At 33.8% G+C, this 20,949-nt stretch overlaps 1 protein-coding gene across 2 annotated transcripts; it reads left to right on the top strand.

Moving 5' to 3' along the window:
- The first annotated feature begins 556 nt into the window (after positions 1 to 556).
- Positions 557 to 17,215, top strand: LOC123312070 (UDP-glucose 6-dehydrogenase). 2 transcript variants are annotated; one of them, XM_044896279.1, is made up of 9 exons: positions 557 to 717; positions 803 to 975; positions 7,866 to 8,003; positions 12,342 to 12,537; positions 12,690 to 12,856; positions 12,981 to 13,128; positions 13,462 to 13,754; positions 16,155 to 16,310; positions 16,776 to 17,215. In XM_044896279.1, the coding sequence occupies exons 2-9, from the start codon at positions 805 to 807 to the stop codon at positions 16,953 to 16,955; spliced, it is 1,449 nt and encodes a 482-aa protein (XP_044752214.1). In that variant the 5' UTR covers positions 557 to 717; positions 803 to 804; the 3' UTR covers positions 16,956 to 17,215. The 2 variants fall into 2 exon arrangements, with proteins under 2 accessions (XP_044752214.1, XP_044752204.1); XM_044896269.1 differs by having other exon boundaries at positions 13,456 to 13,754.
- Positions 17,216 to 20,949: the final 3,734 nt, after the last annotated feature.

Below are 20,949 nucleotides of genomic sequence, written 5' to 3'. Positions count from 1 at the left end.
TGACTTACATGGGAATGACATTCCCGGAATATTAGATTTTTGAATCATGCGCTTTATGACATGGGCCCCCATCACGTCAGAGCAATCTCTGAACTCAATAAACTTTATTATTTATTAAGTTCAATGAGTACAATCAAATATCAATTTTCTCTTTGGTGTAATTGATCTAATCTCTACCTCTACAAAGAGGATAATATTTGCTATTTATGCCTACAGTTAAAGAGATTAACCTCTTGTGCACTGAAATGAACTCTCATCAAAGATAACAGTGTATTATTTTTACTTATTATACTTTTTAATTTTTTATTAATTTAATAACTCTTTTGTTTCTGCCCTGGTTTTCTTCGTCTTTGATCAGAGGAAAGGAAGGTTAATCTTCGATATAATCTATGCAGTAGTTTTGAACAACCATAGCGCTGAAGTTCGTAAATTAAGAATGTCAATGAAAAAGGAGTAGTGGAAAAACAATTTTGAGTTTGTTGACTTCTAATTTGTAAACCTGGTTTTAGTACTAGACATCTATTTTTTTTTGTCTTGTATTCGAGATGACGTGCGTTGACTGATTTCTGATTTCTTATTGCATCGTGGCGCATCTTGCCTTGAACGTCACGTCCGATAGTGGAGCCCGATCAGTGGAGGTGGTTTTATTTGAATTTCGGGCAACTTATTCAACTCAAGTATATTGAAGAAATTGGTTGAAGTGACGTGAGCTTATCGGTAAGCAATATTTAAATATTTGAGACTGAAATGATGCACGAACCTTCTTATATTGTTATTATTACTTGAACTATTTTCTTCTCAGCAATGTCTGAAGAAAAAGGGATAAAAAATATCTGCTGCTTGGGAGCTGGATATGTTGGTGGACCTACTTGCAGCATAATAGCTTTGAAATGTCCTGAAATAAAGGTTACTGTGGTTGATCTTAGTAAAGAGAGAATAGCCCAATGGAACTCCGATAAATTACCCATTTATGAGGTAGGTGGATATTTCATATACTGAATAATGAGTATCAACTAAAATGTCAGATCTGGAACTATTTCATATTGGTCAAGCTTTTGAGTGGACCGGCCTCACCTTTAGGTATTTGTACAAAATAAAAGGTCTCGAAATAATTGTTAATGAATCCTAAGAAATCATCAGGACAACTAGTGCACATTTCTATTCATTGTTTTCATTTATCTTGAGATTTGAGAGTCTAGCAGAGAAGTTATCGTCTTTACTTCCCACAATACTGCTAGAAGTTATTGAGAGCAAAAAACAATTATTGTATCTGATATCCAGGCTTCTTTTTATTGAAAGCTAAAAATTTTGCTAGAAGTCAATTTCATGTAGTTTTAATATATAAAGGTAAGGTTTCAATGAAACGAGGTCTGCCACACTTATAATTGTTTTATTGTATAGGATGCTTTGCAATTCGACAAATGAACCTATTGTCGAAGAATCAAATGTGTTCCCATTCTCAAATGATTCATTGGAAAAGGGATGATGTCTGACATTGAAAATTTCATTATATAACTTGAATATAATTCAAGAGGATTGAAAAAGGATAATGATTTGCGTAGATGTTTTTATTGTGTTTGGAGTAACTCTGAAACAATGATATAAAATCTGGCAATATTAACAATGTAAATATTGATCTGTTTCTAAATAAACAGTTTGGGACCACCAGACGGGTCTGCTTCAATGTTACTCGTCTGATCATCAAATTCCGAATTCTTATAATGCATTTAATTGATTTCAGAGCCGAAATCATTCCTAAAAATAAATCTTCCGAACCAGGAAAGACTATAACTGCCCTAAAACTTTTACGATTTTTGTTTTGAAACTTATTCCTCTAAATGAATAAAAAATGATCCTTCCATCGAAGCTTTTCATTGAGAAAGCACTAACAAGTCAGAAGCTTTTGTGCGCTTGTTCAAATTCAATACCTATATACTATTGCTTATTGTAATTGAGTTTCGCCTAATTTTGCTCCGGATTCGGTAGAAAAGATCGAATTGGTAGAAAATAATTAAATTGGGATGCCCTCCCCACCAAAGATCTTCTTTGCTATAACCAAAGATTCCTCGCTATAACTCCTAAACATTTAGGCATATTTTGCCCATGCAGACTTACTAATGAATCAAGAACTAAGACCTTGAACAAGGATTCGCCTTTTTGACAAATTGACTGCATGAACCCACCATTGAGTGTGCAGGATACATATTTTTTAATATATCTTAGTTATACGATCACCGCGAAATTATAACTATATATATATAATCTTTGAGTAAAAACTCATACAATACTGCTCGAAATATTGAAACCATAGAAATATTAAATAATAATAAATCTATGGTTGAAACTTTAATGGGAAGCTTTTCAACTAATGATTTCCCCAACAAAACTCATACACGAAGAGTACTTTTAATCAATGGCCTGTAGTTAAGCGACAATCGGTCTATATTCTAAACTCATTATAGAGAAAAGTGGCATTACTATAAAAAATTACGAAAAATCGAAAAAATGTTGTTATTTGCTATTGAAATGTATTCTCAGTTATCTCTAGTTCATTCCACAAATTAAACATTTCAATAACGAGCTGGCCTCAGTTTTATGATGGAAATTATCGATAGGTGATAATTTTTGCGTTGTAAATTACTAAATTCGCCTTAATTTTCTGTCTTAGTAGTCAACTACGAATAATCTTTTGAAAGACCTTTTTATTATTAGTTTTTTCAACTGTGAAAATACGCTCCATTTTTATTATTTACCACCTTTGAGGAATTAGCTCAATGCTACTGCTCATTATGCGATTATTGAAATTAATGATTAGCAGACTTAACTGTAAATATCTTCCAATTGCAAACACCTTTTTTCGATAAAATTTTTAGATAGTTATGCTGCTTTAATCGGCCTATTCTTGCCTAATCGCACGCAACTGATTAAAACGGCTTTGAGCGTAGTTAGTCTCGTTGAATGCACCGACTTTTATGTAGAATGAAATTTTTTGAGAAACCATTAATGAAAGTTTCCCATATTGTTCTAACATTGGATAATATGTAATAATTTAATGATATGCGGTATCGGCACAAGATAAAACGACCCAATTTCAATTCCTGGAACAACACTGGAACGGAAAGGCTCTTGAGGATAGTTCCCAATTGGAATTGTCCGCCGTCTCATTTTGATTTATTTGGACCCGGAAGTCGGCAATGGGCTCTTGAAATTTTTTTCTCCGAGTCTTATAGTTCTCGTGATGCTCTCAGTAAGCATCGAATTTGGGAGTTTTGGGACACTCCATACATAAATTGTGGCAATTTCCACTACTGATTTTTTTCCATTATCAATACATATAAATGGTTTTAACGTTATTTTTGAACTTTTTTTCGGAACGTTGACTTTTATGGAACAATTCAACCATTTGAACACTCTAATATTTCTTGGAACACAACTTGTCTATAAATGTCAGACATAATAACACTTCTTTATTTTCAAAAATATCCAGTAAGTCATCTACGTCTCATTAAATAAATGATCAAAATTGAAATACTTCTACTTCCCTTGAAACTTTGATCCTTCACAAGATAACATCCAGACAAAGAAACCTTGTCGAAAAAATCATTGCAATGTGTTATTCACCCTCTACATAGTATGGTCAAAACTGGGGACATTTTAAATTGCTGCCGTTTGTTGTTTCCATGTGGTCGCAATGTGTTCCATTTATATTACCCCCAGCTGCTTTAGATTAAGGAATTTAGACCTGGAAGTCTAATGGGGAAACTGGAGTCCTGCAATACCTCTTGAAAACCCGTTTATAAAAACGGTGAATTGTTCAAAAAAACATTCTTGGAGTGATGATATTTGTATCCATGTAACTCAATAAGATTTGCACCTCCATATTCTTTGAGAAGGTGTGAATATTACAAATTTGCTGCCCCCTTGGATGCTTCTTAAACCTAATCCTAGCTGGTGTATGACCCATGATAATTCAGATTGAAAAATTTTTTCGTACATAACTGTCAAACACATTAAAATGTAACTATGGGTTTAAGGAGGGTTAGAAATGTTCCTTAATTAGTTGTTTTAATTGGAAGTATCAGTATCATAGTACTCAAAGAGATACCTGTTAAAAACAATAATAAGGATTAATTCAGATGCATACCATTAATCCTTATGATTGTATTCATTGCCTCCTCGTTTAGGCGTGATTCTTGCCTATTTAAAACGTTTTCCTGAGTACCGATGTTCATATCTTATCATAAATGGCTGAATGTGCAAACTTCTTGCCTTTTTACTTTCTCTAATCCGTTTTGACGATTGGAAAAAGCATGGTTGTGGTAAATTCATCAATATTTGATTCATAATCGTATCTGAACCGCTGAAGGAACGTCAAAAATCTTTCACTTACAAATCTCCATTATCTATGTAGCTCTTCTCAACTTAAATGAATAAATACATTTTTGAATCATATACATATAGAAAACTTAATGCTTCTATATTGTGTCAGATCATATGAGAGACTTTGAAGATTCAGTGTGGATGAAAAAAAAATTCTAATATGGAATAAGTTCTGAAACCCTTTCGACAGATATGTAATCTATATTGTAGTTCGTTTTACCTGGACTAAAATATGGCACGTGTGGTGCTTAAATAACTCTTGTAAGTGAAAATCTTGCAATTCACTTCTTAGTTTGATTATGGACTTCCATCGAGTAGGTATCAGCCAAATCAATTCAATATTAAAAGAATATATTTTTAATCCCCCCTGAAGTTTTCGTTTTGAGACGTGCATCATATTTCAAAAATAGTTTTTTCACCTTTACCTCTTCTGTAAAATGTGCAGTACATTATCAATTGGTTTTCTGAAATATGTCGTGCGTCTTAATACGTTTACTAGTATGAATATCTCTTTAAAAGGAATACAAGGCAAGGAGAGATATGAAAATTATAAATCGATGTGTAAAATTGGCAATTTTTTTCAGATCGCATTCCATATAATGTATGCCAAGCTCTGTTTTAAATCCCTTTATCTTCAACTCACAATAGAAAGCTTCAGATATGTTTGAGATAAATATTGGGAGATAGCGCAGTCAACTATAAAGTTAGGAGGAATTTCGGAGAAGTCAATCTCTTTGATTGAGTGTAGATTGAGTACATTGTGCAACTGTCAACGATTAGTTTATATAAAATATGTGTAATATCGGTTGTGATAAGCCGAAGTCTAATGTTTATTGCAGGACTCTTAAGAACATAGAACTGAGAAAGGAAGTTATCAAATTGGCAGATGGAAATATGTTCTTTACAAGGGCCACCTACGACTTGAATTAGTCGAATCCCACCGGTATAGAGTAGAGCTTCGGATGTGAAATGGCTCTATACGACTGTACAGGGTGGGCAAAATTCGTTGTCTACTGAGAGGATCTCGAGAACTATAGCAGCTAGAAGAAAACGGATGACACATTTCCCAGCTCCTTTTCGGAGAAACAAAGAATGATTGAAACCGCAGCCTCCTACGATACTTCGTTCTCATAACTTTTTTGTCTTTAAAGTTACAAATCTGAAACTTGAACCTTCCACAGGCATCTTTTTACGTAGAATCCACTGATGAGTTCAAAATATTTTTTCATTTCTAATCATTAGGTGAACTTTCATTTATTTAAATACAAACTTTTATTGAGTTTGTTATTTTTGAATTGAAAATAAATCTTTTTTCAGTAGATTATACGTATAAAAGTACCTAAGAAGGTTTAAGTTACAGACGTGTAACTTCAAAGACAAAAAAATTATGAGAACTTTTCAGAATCGTCAAAATCTCAATTTTTGTTTATAACTCGAAATCTAAAAATGCAAGGCCGATTCTGTTTTCAGATTTGAATTAGTCATGAAAAAAGAGTTCGAGAATATGTCATCCGTTTTCTTCTAGCTGCTTTAGTTCTCGAGTTCCCCTCAGTAGACAGCGAATTTTGCCCAGCCTGTATTTTTTGCTCCTTTTACACAATCGCGTATTTAGGTCTGACCTACGTGATATGCCAGTTAGGTCTGTTTAGGTGTTAGTTCTTAGGAACTCTGCATAAACCCACCCATCCATTGCGTATACCAAGATATGGTCCTATAAAGAACCACCAAGGAACTAAGTGTCATTGGTTAACCTTCCCTGGGGGGCACAAACATAAAAATTGAAAAATGTTGAAGTGATATTCATTTTACAGATCACAGATCGTGAATTCAAAAATGCAAACAAAGTTCTTACGAGAAGTTTTGAAATTAAAACAAATATATTCCTGGGAAAAAAGAAAGGACAAGCAATTTTTTATTTTCATCAAGTTGTCAGTTGCTTCTTATCATAGTAACGTCCAGTTTCATAATCAAATTTAAAGTCACTTTAAGCTTAAAGCTTCCTTTAGTGTCATTTTTAGTAGGGTTAAAGGAAGCTTCAAAATTAAAGCGACTTTGGTTGAGTTCGGCTTAGCGACTTTTCGACTCTGAGCATGTCAATCGCGTTCGACTTCGATCTCTGAGTATTCCCTTTTCTGTTCGGGTCGAGACGGAGCATGTTCTCCGATCACGCTCGCACTTCCCCGAGTTTGCTGATAGAGAACGATGGGGATCTGTCAAGTGTGAAGTTGTGACTGCCGTCAGTGACAAAAACTAACGAGTACCTCTTTGAAAAACTGCCTCTGCCGCAGTAATAGAAAACAAAATGATTTTTTCGGACGGTTCAACGAATATGAAGCAAAAATCTCGAAGTTATTGATATTGGAATGATGCCCTATTTGAGAAAATTTGAAGATGTTTTTCAGATTTCAGAAAAATTTTCAGCGGAATCATTGAAGCAATGTAGAATTCAATCTGATATTGAAGAAAGTTGATACCATTTCAGGTGCCTTTACTTTCCTCTTCCTCATAGTCCAAAAAGAGTTCAACACCAAATCTTATAATAGCATGGTTCAAATTCATTTCGCACTTTCAAATATCAGATAAACTTTCAAACAAACAAAAATCAAATAGTACAAATAATACCATATAAATGAATGACTAGGATATTACTATTTATTTCTTGGTACATAATTGAATATTGAATCACACAAGCTAGCAGCACCTCTAGTCAATGGTGACGGCAAACTGAGCTCAGCACAATGAGGTCAGTACCCAGTACCAAATTTCTGTTAAACGTTGGTCGTTGTTTTTTTGAGCTCCGAGGAACTGCGGGAATCTTGAAAGCACCCAAAACAATTTTCAAATCTTCTCATTCTTACATATGTCGTGTTCTACCATATTTCGAAATGATCACTAATTGTTTTTACACATTGACTTATCGAATGCATATTATGCATATTACGTCGTTGGTTTTCACCAATATTTCTATAAAATTATTTTCGGAGTGCCAAAATAGGACGCGGCAAAAAGTTGTCAACTCGTCTTGACAACCATTTGAAACTCCTAGGTGATGTCGACAGGGAACTCCCAATACGTTCGGGTTTGAAAATGACCGGGAACGAGATCTAATAATGACGTCACGTTCCCCGTGCTCTCTCCGTTCGATCTGTAGAACTTCAAGCCGAACTCAGCCTTTAGGTTTGATTATGAAACCGGCCGTTAATGAGCCACTTTTTGTTTGATGGTTGAATTTTTTGTTTCTTTCAATACTGACACCGAACTGTCATACATACTTTGCAAACAAAATTACATTCTTTTCTACTTTTGGAAAAAGTATTCGAAACCGTTATTAAAAAAAAAAACAGTATTCAACCCAGAGGCCACATTCTGTAAAAACTGGTTGGAACTAATTTTCTAATAAACCGATAACATTATCTTCAGGAAACGCTGAAATTAACTTCCAACCCGTTACGTATTCTCGTAATAATAATAAAAAAAATTTTCAGCCTGGTTTGGACGAAGTTGTCGGTCAATGTAGGGGCAAGAATTTGTTCTTCTCGAACGACGTGGAGGGTGCAATACTCGAAGCAGATCTGATCTTCATTTCGGTAAATACCCCCACAAAGACGTTGGGAAACGGAAAGGTGAGTAGAATACGAATTTGACTTCAGCTATTAGAGACATTTCGTTCGGCATTTTTATTACTTCTTTTACATGACAACCTTGATAACAAAATTCACAATGTTGAAAAAAAATTTCGACTGAAATCTCAAGAATAGGACTCGTTCCCTATTTTTCTGTCGCAGGACTGCGATCTCTGAATTAATTCTACTACACCTATACAGGGTGAGTCGGGAAGAACGCACCAAACCCAAGGTGAGTATTGTACACGTGAAAATAATTTAAAAAAACTCATATGTTTTTATACGATTCTTATTTGTTTTCAAATTATAGCACAATTTAAATGTTTTAAATGGTTAACCGCTTCTTATCACAACAGCGGCAGTGTTTTTCAAAGAAAGACATAAATCACTCAAAGAAGCAATAAGAGCCCTTCGCAGACGAAGTATAATGTGTTTGAGATTAATAGTGATAATTTTGAACATTTTAATAATTACACTATATTTTGAAAACTAATGAGAATCGTATAAAAACATATATATTTTTTTTTTAATTGTTTTCACGTGTATAATACACACCTGGAGTTTGGTGCGTTCCTCCCGACTCACCCTGTATATGTTACTTGCAAGAGTAGGTAAATGCCGTGACGATAGTATGAAGCTCTGCATGTTTCATAAAAGATATTCTTCAGATAAATCCTATTTAGATTGAAAATTCGGACTAAAGCACTAATATGTAGCCTGTAGGCTTGGAGTTAATATTCTAAAAAATGGACCTTTGTAATAGGACAAAAAAATTATTTCACCTCTCCCAACCGGCCAAAAAAAATATTTTTTCGACTTTTTGTTGTGGGGTGAGGTACATGAAGGACATGAATATATGAAATTTGGTTGTCATCTTCTCTTCCAACTTCTGGGATTGCATTCAATCTATATATAGACACTGCTCAAAAATTGAAGTCTGTCTACATGTAATAATAATATGAAATCAATTTTTTTTTATGTACTGATTTATTAAGTTATGTGTCTACATTCTTTAAAATTCTATTGAATTATAACATTCGTCTATTCGATTTTTGAATTCAAAAAGCTATTCGTTGAGCTTAATTTGGATGCATAATTTCTGCGAATATGCTAAGATCTCTTGATTCGTATAATTTTATAATATTTTTGTTTCATCATGATTTCAAAATGTTACCTGTTTGAAATTACTATACTATACCTATTCTTCATACTGGATGGATTTTTTATATTCATTCCAAATTTTATCGAATTGCTTCCAGTAGTTTTGAGAAAAAAGCCTGGAGAGCTGAAGGGGAGATTTTTATAACTTTTTTGAAATCTTAATAGATGTCCCATAACGAAATCTGAAAATTTCAGGAATTTTATTTTTTCGTTGTTCACTCCAAATTGGTAATGATGTTGTTTTTCTGTGAAATTTCCTTCCGTTGAAAATATTAAAGCTGCACTGATTGATGAGCGCCCCCTGTATACAGGGTAAGATGCAAATCTAGATCTGAACACAATCGATCTTTGAACTTTCAGGAGCTGTTTTTTATTTGAGTAATACTGAAATATTCAGGCCAAAAATTGTTGACAAAATGGGGAAAAGTGTCATCAATACTCTGAAGATTTAAAAATATTTCCCAATTTTTCAGTGAAACTACGTACTAATGACATTTTTCTTTACGTTTAAATGAAAAAAAGTGATAGTGCTTATAGTAGACGAAGCATAGTTTTTTCTCAACCTTCAATTGAAATGAATTATTACAAATTAACGTCCTACTACTCATCTAGTAGTACTTATAGGAAATATTAAATATTATTTGCCATGTACTAAATAGAATCTTAAACAAAAATTCATTTCAAATCTAAATTTATCGTCCACATTAGATTATTATTATAATATTATTTCCCAAATGCAATTAAGAATTGAGCTGCTGTTGTGTTCCTTCCACACTGATCAATAGAAAGAAGTACTTCATTACGGTACTTATGTATTGAAGAAAAAAAACCTCAATCGAATGATATCAGGTACTATGAACTATGTAGTAGCATTGAGTATTAACCCCCAATTGAATACTCAAAGCTAGTAGGTACTTCAGTCAGCGGTAGCACACGGGAAACAAAAACAAAAAAAAAACAATTGTGAATCAAAAGGTTAATGAAGCCATCATTCCTAAACTTTATGATGATTGATTATTTTTGGAATTCCTATACGGGTATGTCACGGAATGATGCAAATGAATGATGATGATGATGGTATTGCACCACCTCAACCGTCAGCTATTTCTTCATTTGATGTATACGCTCAAGGATTATTTTCAATTGTTTCAATGGCATTTGCGAGGTTTACAGATAGTATGTACCTTGAATTCATAACAGACGATGATGTATCGGGAATACCATACGAATTTGGGTCGTACGAAAAATACGATTCAAGATAATATTTTGTTTTATTTGATGTTGTAGAAATATTTGATCCCCTACGAGAAGAGCGTGAGCATGTCCGATTCATAATTAATTTAATTTAATTCATTTAATTTCGGAGCTTCCTTCAGTCCTATTTAAAAGGGAAAATAATATTTTAAAATTTATTATGAAACTGGCAGTTAGTCTTCAACACTTTTCTTTCGCTCGCAAAAAACTTAGATGAACGATACGACAAGGTAAATTACAGTTTACCTCCACCCACCTGAAGAAGCTATTGTGATATCGAAACACTTGTCGTGGTTTAAAAACTCATTTTTGTGATAATCGTAAAATCTGTTTTTAGTTATATTAATACACTGCGCAAAAAAATTAACGCACATTATGGAAATCTCAAATTTATTCTACAACTGAAGGTGTTCTCAATGATAATTATTTTTATCAGAATTATGCATGCATATGTTATCCACTTTCAACGGTTTTCTTCAATACAGTTGTTTTTTCCCAGCAGGAATAAAAAAGATGATATTATCAGATTTTGAATGTATTGGCTCCATTCTAAAATCAGTTGTTCTCGATCAATTCTAGTGATCAATAGTTTTTCTTTCGTTTGATTTTCTACACTCGATCGCTATGCAACGCGAAACACGCAATTTGACCCAAGAGGAATGTGCCCAAGCGGTAGTTTTGCGAGAAGAAGGGTGGACATACACAAGAATTGCAGAAAGGTTTGGAGTTTCCCATACAAGTGTGTCCAGAATGTTGCAGCGATTCAGGGAGACAGGTATGAATGTCCGAAGACCAGGACAGGGTAGACCAAGGGTAACAACTGCCATTCAAGAACGTTACTTGAGAGTTTCTTCGTTGAGACAACGGTTTGCAACCACTCGCCTCCTTCAAATTCAGCTTGAGCAAACTCATGAGGTGCGAATTAGCACTCAGACAATAAGAAATCGCCTCAGAGAATATGATTTAAGGCCTCGTGTCGCAACAAGAGGCCCAGCTCTTACCCCAGCCCAACGAAGGGCGCGTTTGGATTTTGCGAGAGAGCATATCCATTGGGAAGAGGCCGATTGGGTAAGAGTTCTCTTCACAGATGAGTTTAGATTCTGCCTCTACCATTGTGATCGACGTTCCCTTGTATACAGACGTCCACATGAAAGATATGCTCAGTGCAATTTCCTGAATACTACTGGTTTCGGGGGAGGATCGATTATGGTATGGGGTGGAATATCTTCGACTGCTCGCACAGACCTAGTGGTCGTTGATAATGGAGCTATGAATGCTGGTAAGTATATAAGGAACATTCTTGAAGAGCATGTAGTGCCATTTGCCCCATACATTGGTGAAAATTTCATTTTTATGGACGATAATGCCAGACCCCATCGTGCGCGCATGGTTCAGGAGTACCTTGAAGAGGTTGAAGTCTCTCGAATGGAATGGCCAGCAAGAAGTCCAGATCTCAATCCGATTGAGCAGGTTTGGGACAACCTCAATAGAAGGCTGATAAGTTCAAAAAATCATCCAGCTACTCTTAATGACTTAGGAATCCAACTCGGAGAAATCTGGGACGGATTAGATCAGAACATTTTAAGATCACTCATTTGGAGTATGAACCGTCTTTGCCAAGCTGTAATTTACGCAAGGGGTAGAAATACCAAGTATTAAACCACTTATCAGCATTTCAGTATTTTGAAAATTGTTCATTTCTCTTCTTTCACATAAGATTCGGTGAAATCCTAAATTTTTCTTCCATTTAATGTGTCTTGTTTCGTTCAAAACCTTCCCGAGAGAACATAAAAAATAAGTTATAAAGTCAATGTAGAGTTAACTTCCATTAAAATTGAGATTTTCAGAATGTGCGTTAATTTTTTTGCGCAGTGTATTTATTAGTTTGTTGAAAAAGTTATTGTTGAATTTGCACTATTCCAGGGTAGAGCTGCTGATTTGAAATATGTAGAAGGAGCAGCAAGAATGATTGCAGACATAGCACAAAGTGATAAAATAGTTGTAGAAAAAAGTACAGTACCCGTGAGAGCAGCTGAAAGTATAGCTAAGATTTTAAGCGCCAATAGGAAGCCTGGAGTTTCCTATCAAATCCTTTCCAACCCAGAGTTCCTAGCAGAAGGTGAGAGAAAATCGTCTTGAAACATGAAGGGTTCCTTAAGCATTTTAGAAAATAAAATTATGGAAATTATTGGTTTTTCTAAAATCCCAAAACTTTGAATGAATACCCGAAATTTCCGGATCTGGGATTTTCATCACTCTAAAATATTTCAGGTACGGCTGTAAGTGACCTCTTGAATGCTGATCGTGTTTTAATCGGAGGAGACGAAACTCCCGAGGGTCAATTAGCTATCGAGAAATTATGCAGCATTTATGAGCATTGGATACCAAGGAAAAAAATTTTAACCACAAACACCTGGTCTTCCGAGCTCTCAAAACTTGTGAGTATATATCTCATATTTCATTTACTTCATTATACAAGTGTTTACTTGCGAACTTTATACAAATTGACATTTTTTCAAAACTGTTTCACTTGTTACTTAACTGATTCTTTTAATGTTACAGGCAGCTAATGCTATGTTAGCACAAAGAATTTCTAGCATAAATTCACTGTCTGCTGTGTGTGAAGCTACTGGAGCAGATGTTTCAGAGGTTGCTAGAGCAGTTGGATTTGACTCCAGGATTGGGTCAAAATTTTTACAAGCTTCTATAGGTATCTATTAATTTTATTCAAAGACCACATCAAGCAACCAGTGAACCAAAATATGAATGAAAGTTTCTACATGTTTCATAGAAGTTTCCCCTAGGCTAAATGTCAGTTGTATACTTTCAAAATATGCCCTGATAATCCATTATATTTGTATATTTCCGTCAGCGAAATGAGTATCATTTGGTTCTTATTAAGCAAAATATAGGGTAAATTTCATGATAAAATCGAGTTTTTCGGTTTTTGTCCCAGTTGGACCTGATGAATGATTAAAAACAGCAGTGAAATATTATCCAGCAATAGATATCGTTTCAATATCTTCTTTTTCTATTGGTTTTGGCGGGAGCTGTTTCCAAAAGGACATCTTGAACTTGGTTTACATCTGCGAGTGTTTGAACCTACCCGAAGTGGCATCTTATTGGCAACAGGTCATCGATATGAACGAGTATCAGAAGTCCAGATTCACGGCCAAAATTGTGCAATCCTTGTTCAACACAGTAAGCGGTAAGAGAATATGCATTTTGGGATTCGCGTTCAAGAAGAATACGGGAGATACCAGGGAGAGTCCCGCCATCCATATAGCCAAAACGCTTCTCGATGAGGGCGCTTCGTTGAAGATATATGATCCTAAGGTGAGAGGTGTGACGTGAAAGATAGAGGTCTGTTATGTGTTATTTTCAGCAGAATAAGTGGGTTAATGAAAGAGTTACATTATTAGGAATTAATTTAGAATCTTCCCTTCTGAGATATGGGGTTGGTACCAAAAATGGAACTTTTAATTTCTCTATTCTTGATAAAATTGGGAGAGCAAGAGATATTTCGTCGAAAATTTTGATGTCTTGAAACTCACTCTAAAACGAAAAAATAAGGGTGTCCGCCTAGTTTTAGAGATGTTTTTAGTGGTTACCACCCCTTAAAACCTTTTTGAAACCTTGAAGTGTCTGTCAGAAAAATGTACTCTAGGTATAATGGTTCCCTAACTTATTTGGGCTAAGGCCCCCTTTCCGAAAAAATATTTACTCAATGGCTCCTGGAAATTATTATTCTTAATATGCATTTATTTGAAATATATACAGGGTGTCGCAGAATTAGTGGTATTTCGCCAGCGTATGTTATCAAAAATATTGGGGTAGTAAAATGATTTATATTTAAAAAAACCTTTCTCCATGAAGCTGCTTTCTTTCAAAGCAAAGATTTTGGTTATTTACTACAGCAGCAAAAATTATGATATTTAGTACAGGGTGTCCGAGTAAAAGTGACCCTATACTTTATTGTGATAACTAAAGGAGCTAGAAGAAAAAGTTAAATACAAAACTGTAATGGATTGAACTTTTATTTTTTATAACCCACCTTAATACAAGGTGCTCCGTTTTTTCCCTGTTGGTATCAAGTTTCTTATTTTAAATAGAACACCCTGTATATTATTGCATTTTTGAATTCCTTGTCAAATTTTAAGGTAACTTTGGTATGACAATCATGACAAAATAGCTGATACTAGTTTTCTAATGAATGTATCAAAATCAAATTTTGCCCAGCTCTTGTCAACATATTGGATCATATGTTACATCTCTATTTTTAACAATCTGATATACAGGGTTTTCAAAAATTAAATTTGAAAATTCAAATAGAAGTTCAATCAAAACTTGATTTTTTCGAATGTCAACCTAAATTTTTTTCTTTTTCATCATGTAGAGCGGGTTAAAATGAGCGAAAAATGGATCTAAACTTTTTCTGTAAAGTGAATAGTTTCAGAAATATGGAAAAAGTGCATTTTCTCTTAAGAACCCACGATAATTATTAATTAGTAGTGCTGATATATAGTTGGCTTTGATTTTTTTGATAAATTTAATTAACTAGATTGACTAATGAAAGACAAAAAGACTCTTTTACTTATAATCAGTACTCGCTCATAATAAAATTAAATAATTTCAATTTTAAAGGGAGACTCAACTAACAGATACATTTTTCTCAAAATAATCAAGTAGTTGTCTCACAACACAAAAAAAAACTCAAAAATACTCTAAAAACACAATAAGATAAGTAAGTGCTAGTTTCCATAGTTACCATATTCTATCAGCTTAATTAATTAATTATCGTTGGTTCTTACGGGAAAATGTACTTTTTCGTCTATATTTCTGAAACTATTCACTTCACACAAAAAGTTTGAAAACATTTTTTGCTCATTTCAACCTGCTCTACATGATGAACATGAAAAAAATATGGATTGTCATTTGAAAAAATTAAGTTTTGATTGAATCTCTATTTAAATTTTCAACTTTAATTTTTGAAGACCCTGTATATCAGATTCCTAAACATAGAGATGTTACGTATGATCCAATATGTTGACAAGAGCTGGGCGAAATTTGGTTTTGATACATTCATTAGAAAACTAGTATCGGCTATTTTAGTGAGCACCTACAGCTGTCAAAATTTTAGGCAAAATTCGAATATCTCAGAATCGGTGCTATATAGGACCATGGTTGTCATGCCAAAGTTACCTTAAAATTTGACAAGGAATTCAAAAATACAATAATATACAGGGTGTTCCATTTAAAATAAGAAAGTTGATACCAACAAGGAAAAATCGGGCCACCCTGCATCAAGGAGGGTCATAAAAAATAAAAGTTCAATCGATTACAGACAAGTTTTTTATTCAACTTTTTCTTCTAGCTCCTTTAGTTTCCACAATAAGGTATAGGGACACTTTAACTCGGACACCCTGTACGTCTCTTGCTATTTGGGAGCTCAAACTACTGTTGTGAAATTTCAATCAGGAGTGTATCCCACAATTAATTCTGATACTGTTCGATGATAGGAAGTTTTCAAATCAATTTTTCTCGAAAACATAGGAAAAATTTTCATTCTTGATGCTCAATATCTCGGAAGGAGGAAGGGGGGCGTTCTTTTGATCCCATGTTCCTTCAAGAAATATTTATGATTTCAGACAATTAATCAGTTTCTGAATTTTTTGCTGCATCTTCTTTGAAAACCATGAGTTTGGATATGTTTTCAACCTAATATGTTATTCATAGGTCGAATCGGAGAGAATTTATGAAGACCTTACACATCCTCTAATATGTGAAGAACCCGAGAAAGTAAGGAAGTTGGTTTCTGTGTATACAGATGCTTACTCAGCTGCTGAAGGTACACACGCACTAGTTCTTTGCACAGAGTGGGATGAATTCATTGTAAGTGTATATTATTATTACCTTCATTAAAGATAGTCTTGATTATGCAAGATCCATACTTACGTTAAACCTCAGCTACAAAAAAATAATATCATATAGAAATACGACTCCACAGTCTCATACTTGAAATTCAATGAAATTTTGTCGAACTTCTATGGGTTGTATCTCAGCCATCTTGGATATTTTATATAGGAAATTTTTGGTTTATTCGATGAGTTCTACCTTCTGTCAAAAAGAAAGCCTCACCTTGGAAAACACCCTATATAAAAGAATGTCGCCATTTTTTTAGTTACACCATTTATAATTCAAAATCCTCGCACTGTTTGTTAGGAAATTTGATTTCTTGGTTTGGTCTATGACCCAGTTATTATTCTTTAAAAAGGAAAAAAAATGATGATGAAGGAAATAATTTCTCTTGAATAAGGCTACTAGACTGGTTATTTTTCATGTAATATTTACTTGCAGACTTTGGACTATAACAAAATTTATGTGGACATGATGAAACCTGCTTATATATTCGACGGACGTAAAATTTTGGACCATCAAACATTAATAGACATTGGATTTCATGTTCAAACTATCGGTCGAAAACTTCAGAGACCGAAATCTAATAGATGCTGGAGTAGCAATCCTAGCATGAATTAAGAAGAAATATTGGAAAATTTCAACGATTTTTTTTTATATTTTCCTAAATATTATTAGTAGCAAATGTATTTCCTGTTAATTGATGTACTTAATTTTATTTTTTGAATTTACATTTTCTTCACAGTAAGTGCTAAGACCAAATTCCGATTCTCTTCATTTTTAGGCGTTTCTATTCTCTGAAAGTTTTATAATTTACTTGATTTGAAGTTCAGAAAACTTGATGAAGATGGTTTTCAAAATATGGAGTATATCTACTGTAATGTCATCATCAATGTTATCATGAGATATGATATTTGAAGCGTACATTATACAGTAATGATTGATTGAGTTTTTTCAATTTCGAAATATATTTTGGATATGAAAGCTATTTCCTTTATTTTTGAAAGTTTTGTGCTTGGAAATATTGTACTAGTTTCAAGATTATCCAGTTACAATTACTACAACGCAGTATTGCTCCTATGATTCCTAAATTAATTTTTATAATTTCCTAGCATTTTTTAAGCAAACGTTTACAGACAAAATTGAATGATAACCAAACATTGTTTGGTTAAGAATAATTGTGTGCAAATTTGCACAATAGGTTTAGTTTCCTGCATATAATATTCATTCCTACCCATTCAGGAATTATTCTGAAATTTATATTGCCATGTAGTTATACAATTTTTGAATAATCCGCATCACGCAATTTTTCCTAGTTGATAAGTTTATAATTTAATATCTCTCAATTAATGGAATAATATCGAATTGTGCCTTTTACGTATTTATAAATTTTAATGAATTGCTTTACTATTCAATATCATATTTATTTTATAATTTTATAAATTTCTTGATTGTTATGTAATAACTTTTTTCTACAAGCGCACGCGTTCGATCCTTTTCCCGCACGCCTTTCAAGTCGCAAAGAGTCACTTTGCTAAACCGTGCGAAAAACATCTGCTATTTCTTTCCGTACTCGAGTATCGTAGAGTAAAATAAATTCTATCATGTCTATGTACCAAACGACTTCCATATAATCTAATAAAATTTGTTCTGTTTCGTAAAATGGATATATTTCAAGCGCTTGTAGAAAAAATATTGTTCCTAACTCTTGCAGAAAGTGTCTTTCTTCCGCATTTGTTAGGAAAATAACTATTTTAAGCATTCCTATGCATTTTCCAGTGTTCCTTAATGATGAATTATTATATTTTTATGTCAGTGCAATATCAAATTTCAAGTATTTTATTTATGAATATTTATATTTGTATTATCAATAAAACAAAAGTATAAGTTATAACATAGATTTTTATTTCAAGCAGACAACTATTTAGGCCTTAAGAGATCATTTAGAAATAACTGTTGGGGAGACAGTATTGCTCTCGATGAAGTGGGTTAGTGAAACGGTAAAAAAACGTTTTAAGATGAGAGATTTCTATAGAAATAAACCCAAATATAGTGTATATGCTGTTCAAGAGTCTGAACAGAAATTTTACTGGCAGTTACTGCATATTTAGATTTTTTCTTACGATCTGCGCAGGTTAGACCTACATTTGGGCAGTACCGTTGATCAATGGAGAGTAGAAAAAGGACTACGCTTAAGAGGGGTCTACACGGTTTTAGTGGTCAGTTCAAGGAAAGAAAATGAATATCTTACATCAGAAACCACTAATTTATATGAGATTTTCAAAATAATTAAATTCAGTCAGTTTGCCATCTCGGAAAGTTAGAAATTTTTTTATTCGTCAAACGAAAAAAAAATTAAAAAAATTTTTCATGGAAGAACAATTATTCATTCATGTCGTTGACTTTCCGAGGTGCAATTATCTCTTCTATGAATTTCCACACGGAAAAATTTCTCGAAAAGTCTCGCCATTGGCTACAATTCGTAACCTGGTGAAATTAAAAAAAGACGTTCGTTAAGTGCTGCCATCTTTTCGTCGAAAGTGGAAACTATTGTAATATTCGTAACTTCTACTTATCGTTCAAGTATTTTGGCAACACCCCATATTCTGGTAGTCTTTTCTCCTTCACGCCTTATGCGGATGTCTTCAAAAGTCCTGTGGTATAAACTCCTCTTTAAGGGGAAGTAATACCTCAAGAATCTCCATTCAAAAACGGCATTCATTAGTTCTTAATTTCCGCTGTCAATTTTGTACATAAAGCCTTGACTTTTTTTTAAAGGACGTCTTGATGTCACCCCCTCTCTGTTTTTCCAATTTAGTTGTTTTTTATGAGGAAAAAAAAGTTGAATTTTAGTGTCTATAACACCATTACCTAGTGATTCTATACAGAGAATCAACCAACCTAAAGCAAAGCTTCAAAACCCCAAAGAATGATACGTTTCATGATTTCGGGACCATTCCGTTCTAAACTGCAGCCATGGAGATACCTACTAGTAATGACCTTTAACCTCCTCTTCGATCAAGTTTTTGTGCGAGGGGAGGCAAAAGACTATTAATACGCAGACTCTATTCTGAACGAACGAGATAAATTATGTAGTTCTCGCGCCTAACCAACTACTAGCCGAATAGGTGGATGAGAAAAATTTTGAAGGATGGTCAAGCTGCCATAAGATCTCTCATAGCGAACAAATATGCACCCGAATGCATATCTAACCTCCCTCCCTGAATTAGGTGAATGCAACAGAGTACAGGCAACTCATTGGTGTACCCGGATACTCAGGCTTCAATGTTCAGTGGCAAAGAGATATCGCTTTAGTATCGGCGCAACCGACCCAGTTTGAGCTATTCACATAGGGATCATAAGCATCCAAAGATAATAATCTTTGAGGCTATCTTTGGATCTTCCAAAAACGCACCTACTATTATATACTGGCTAGAATTCTTTAGAACTAATCTGAGATCGAGATCTATCAACTGTCTTTAACGGTACCCTATATACTTTCTCTGCTGATAGAGTCAGCCTTGGAACACTTTGCTTCTCTCAAGCTGAGCCTAGATGAGCTCAGGAAACACTTACTCTCTGCCCTTTGCTAATAAGATTACTCATACTCTAACGTTCTCTGGGTTAATCAAATTGTCTTCCTTCTTGAACGTCATATTTATATATTTAATTTATGTACAAGGACTTACTCTTATTTATTCACACAGTCACTAACTTACTTTTACTACTTTGCACTTTGTAACTCTTTAGGATATGCCCTGGGGTCCACGGCGCGTATCTTTTATATCGATACGCCCGGGTTCGAGAGCATTCCAGCACCACCGAGGAGCCGTCGCGATGTTTTCGAACAACAAAAGTGCGCATCACAACAATGTTTTTGGTTCTTTCCCTAAATTCATATAATACTCAATTTACAGAAAATAAATGCTTTCTTCATCGCATAAGGAGAAGATAGTATATGCATGTATAAAGGTCAATATATGCATTGCATGTGCGTAATCTCCTGAATTAGCTGAATAAACCATATAATATATAATATTTATTGAATATATTCAATAAATATAATAGGATACCATATAATATGGTATACCATATTATATGGTATCCTATTATTAGTTTTCACGTTCAGATTTGTTCATGTTTTTTGGCAATCAATAAATATAATTCACTCGAGTTCGGAAAATTAGTTCCTTCGAAATGTGAGCAATATTTGAATTTGAAACTACGTGCCTTCAGGAGGTATGATGATGGATGAAATATGAACACTTGGTGAAAAATTTATTCGCAGAAGTCCATACCACTTACCAATTCCATATACATATTTTATTCATATGTGTTATTACAATCTCAGTAAACTCATTTCAGCGACAGAACTACATGGTGCTTAATGCAATTCCGTATACTTTTCCAGTTATTCATTCACTTTTCGATAGATAATAACTATTGATTCCATTAATTGAAACTTACTCTTGAAAATGAGGTATGAAATACATGATTCAATCAATAATTTATTGATTATTAATAAAATTTCCGTCGTAATTTCAAGATATTGCGAGAATAGATTGTCTACGGAGAATACTTTAAGTTTCCCGCTCCTTTCTTTCACATCAAATTT

The sequence above is a fragment of the Coccinella septempunctata genome, chromosome 1 (genome assembly GCF_907165205.1).
Source record: "Coccinella septempunctata chromosome 1, icCocSept1.1, whole genome shotgun sequence".
In the NCBI taxonomy this organism is placed as follows: domain Eukaryota; kingdom Metazoa; phylum Arthropoda; class Insecta; order Coleoptera; family Coccinellidae; genus Coccinella; species Coccinella septempunctata.
The sequence above is the reverse complement of the archived record's forward strand: the minus strand, read 5'-3'. Positions and strand labels throughout refer to the sequence as shown.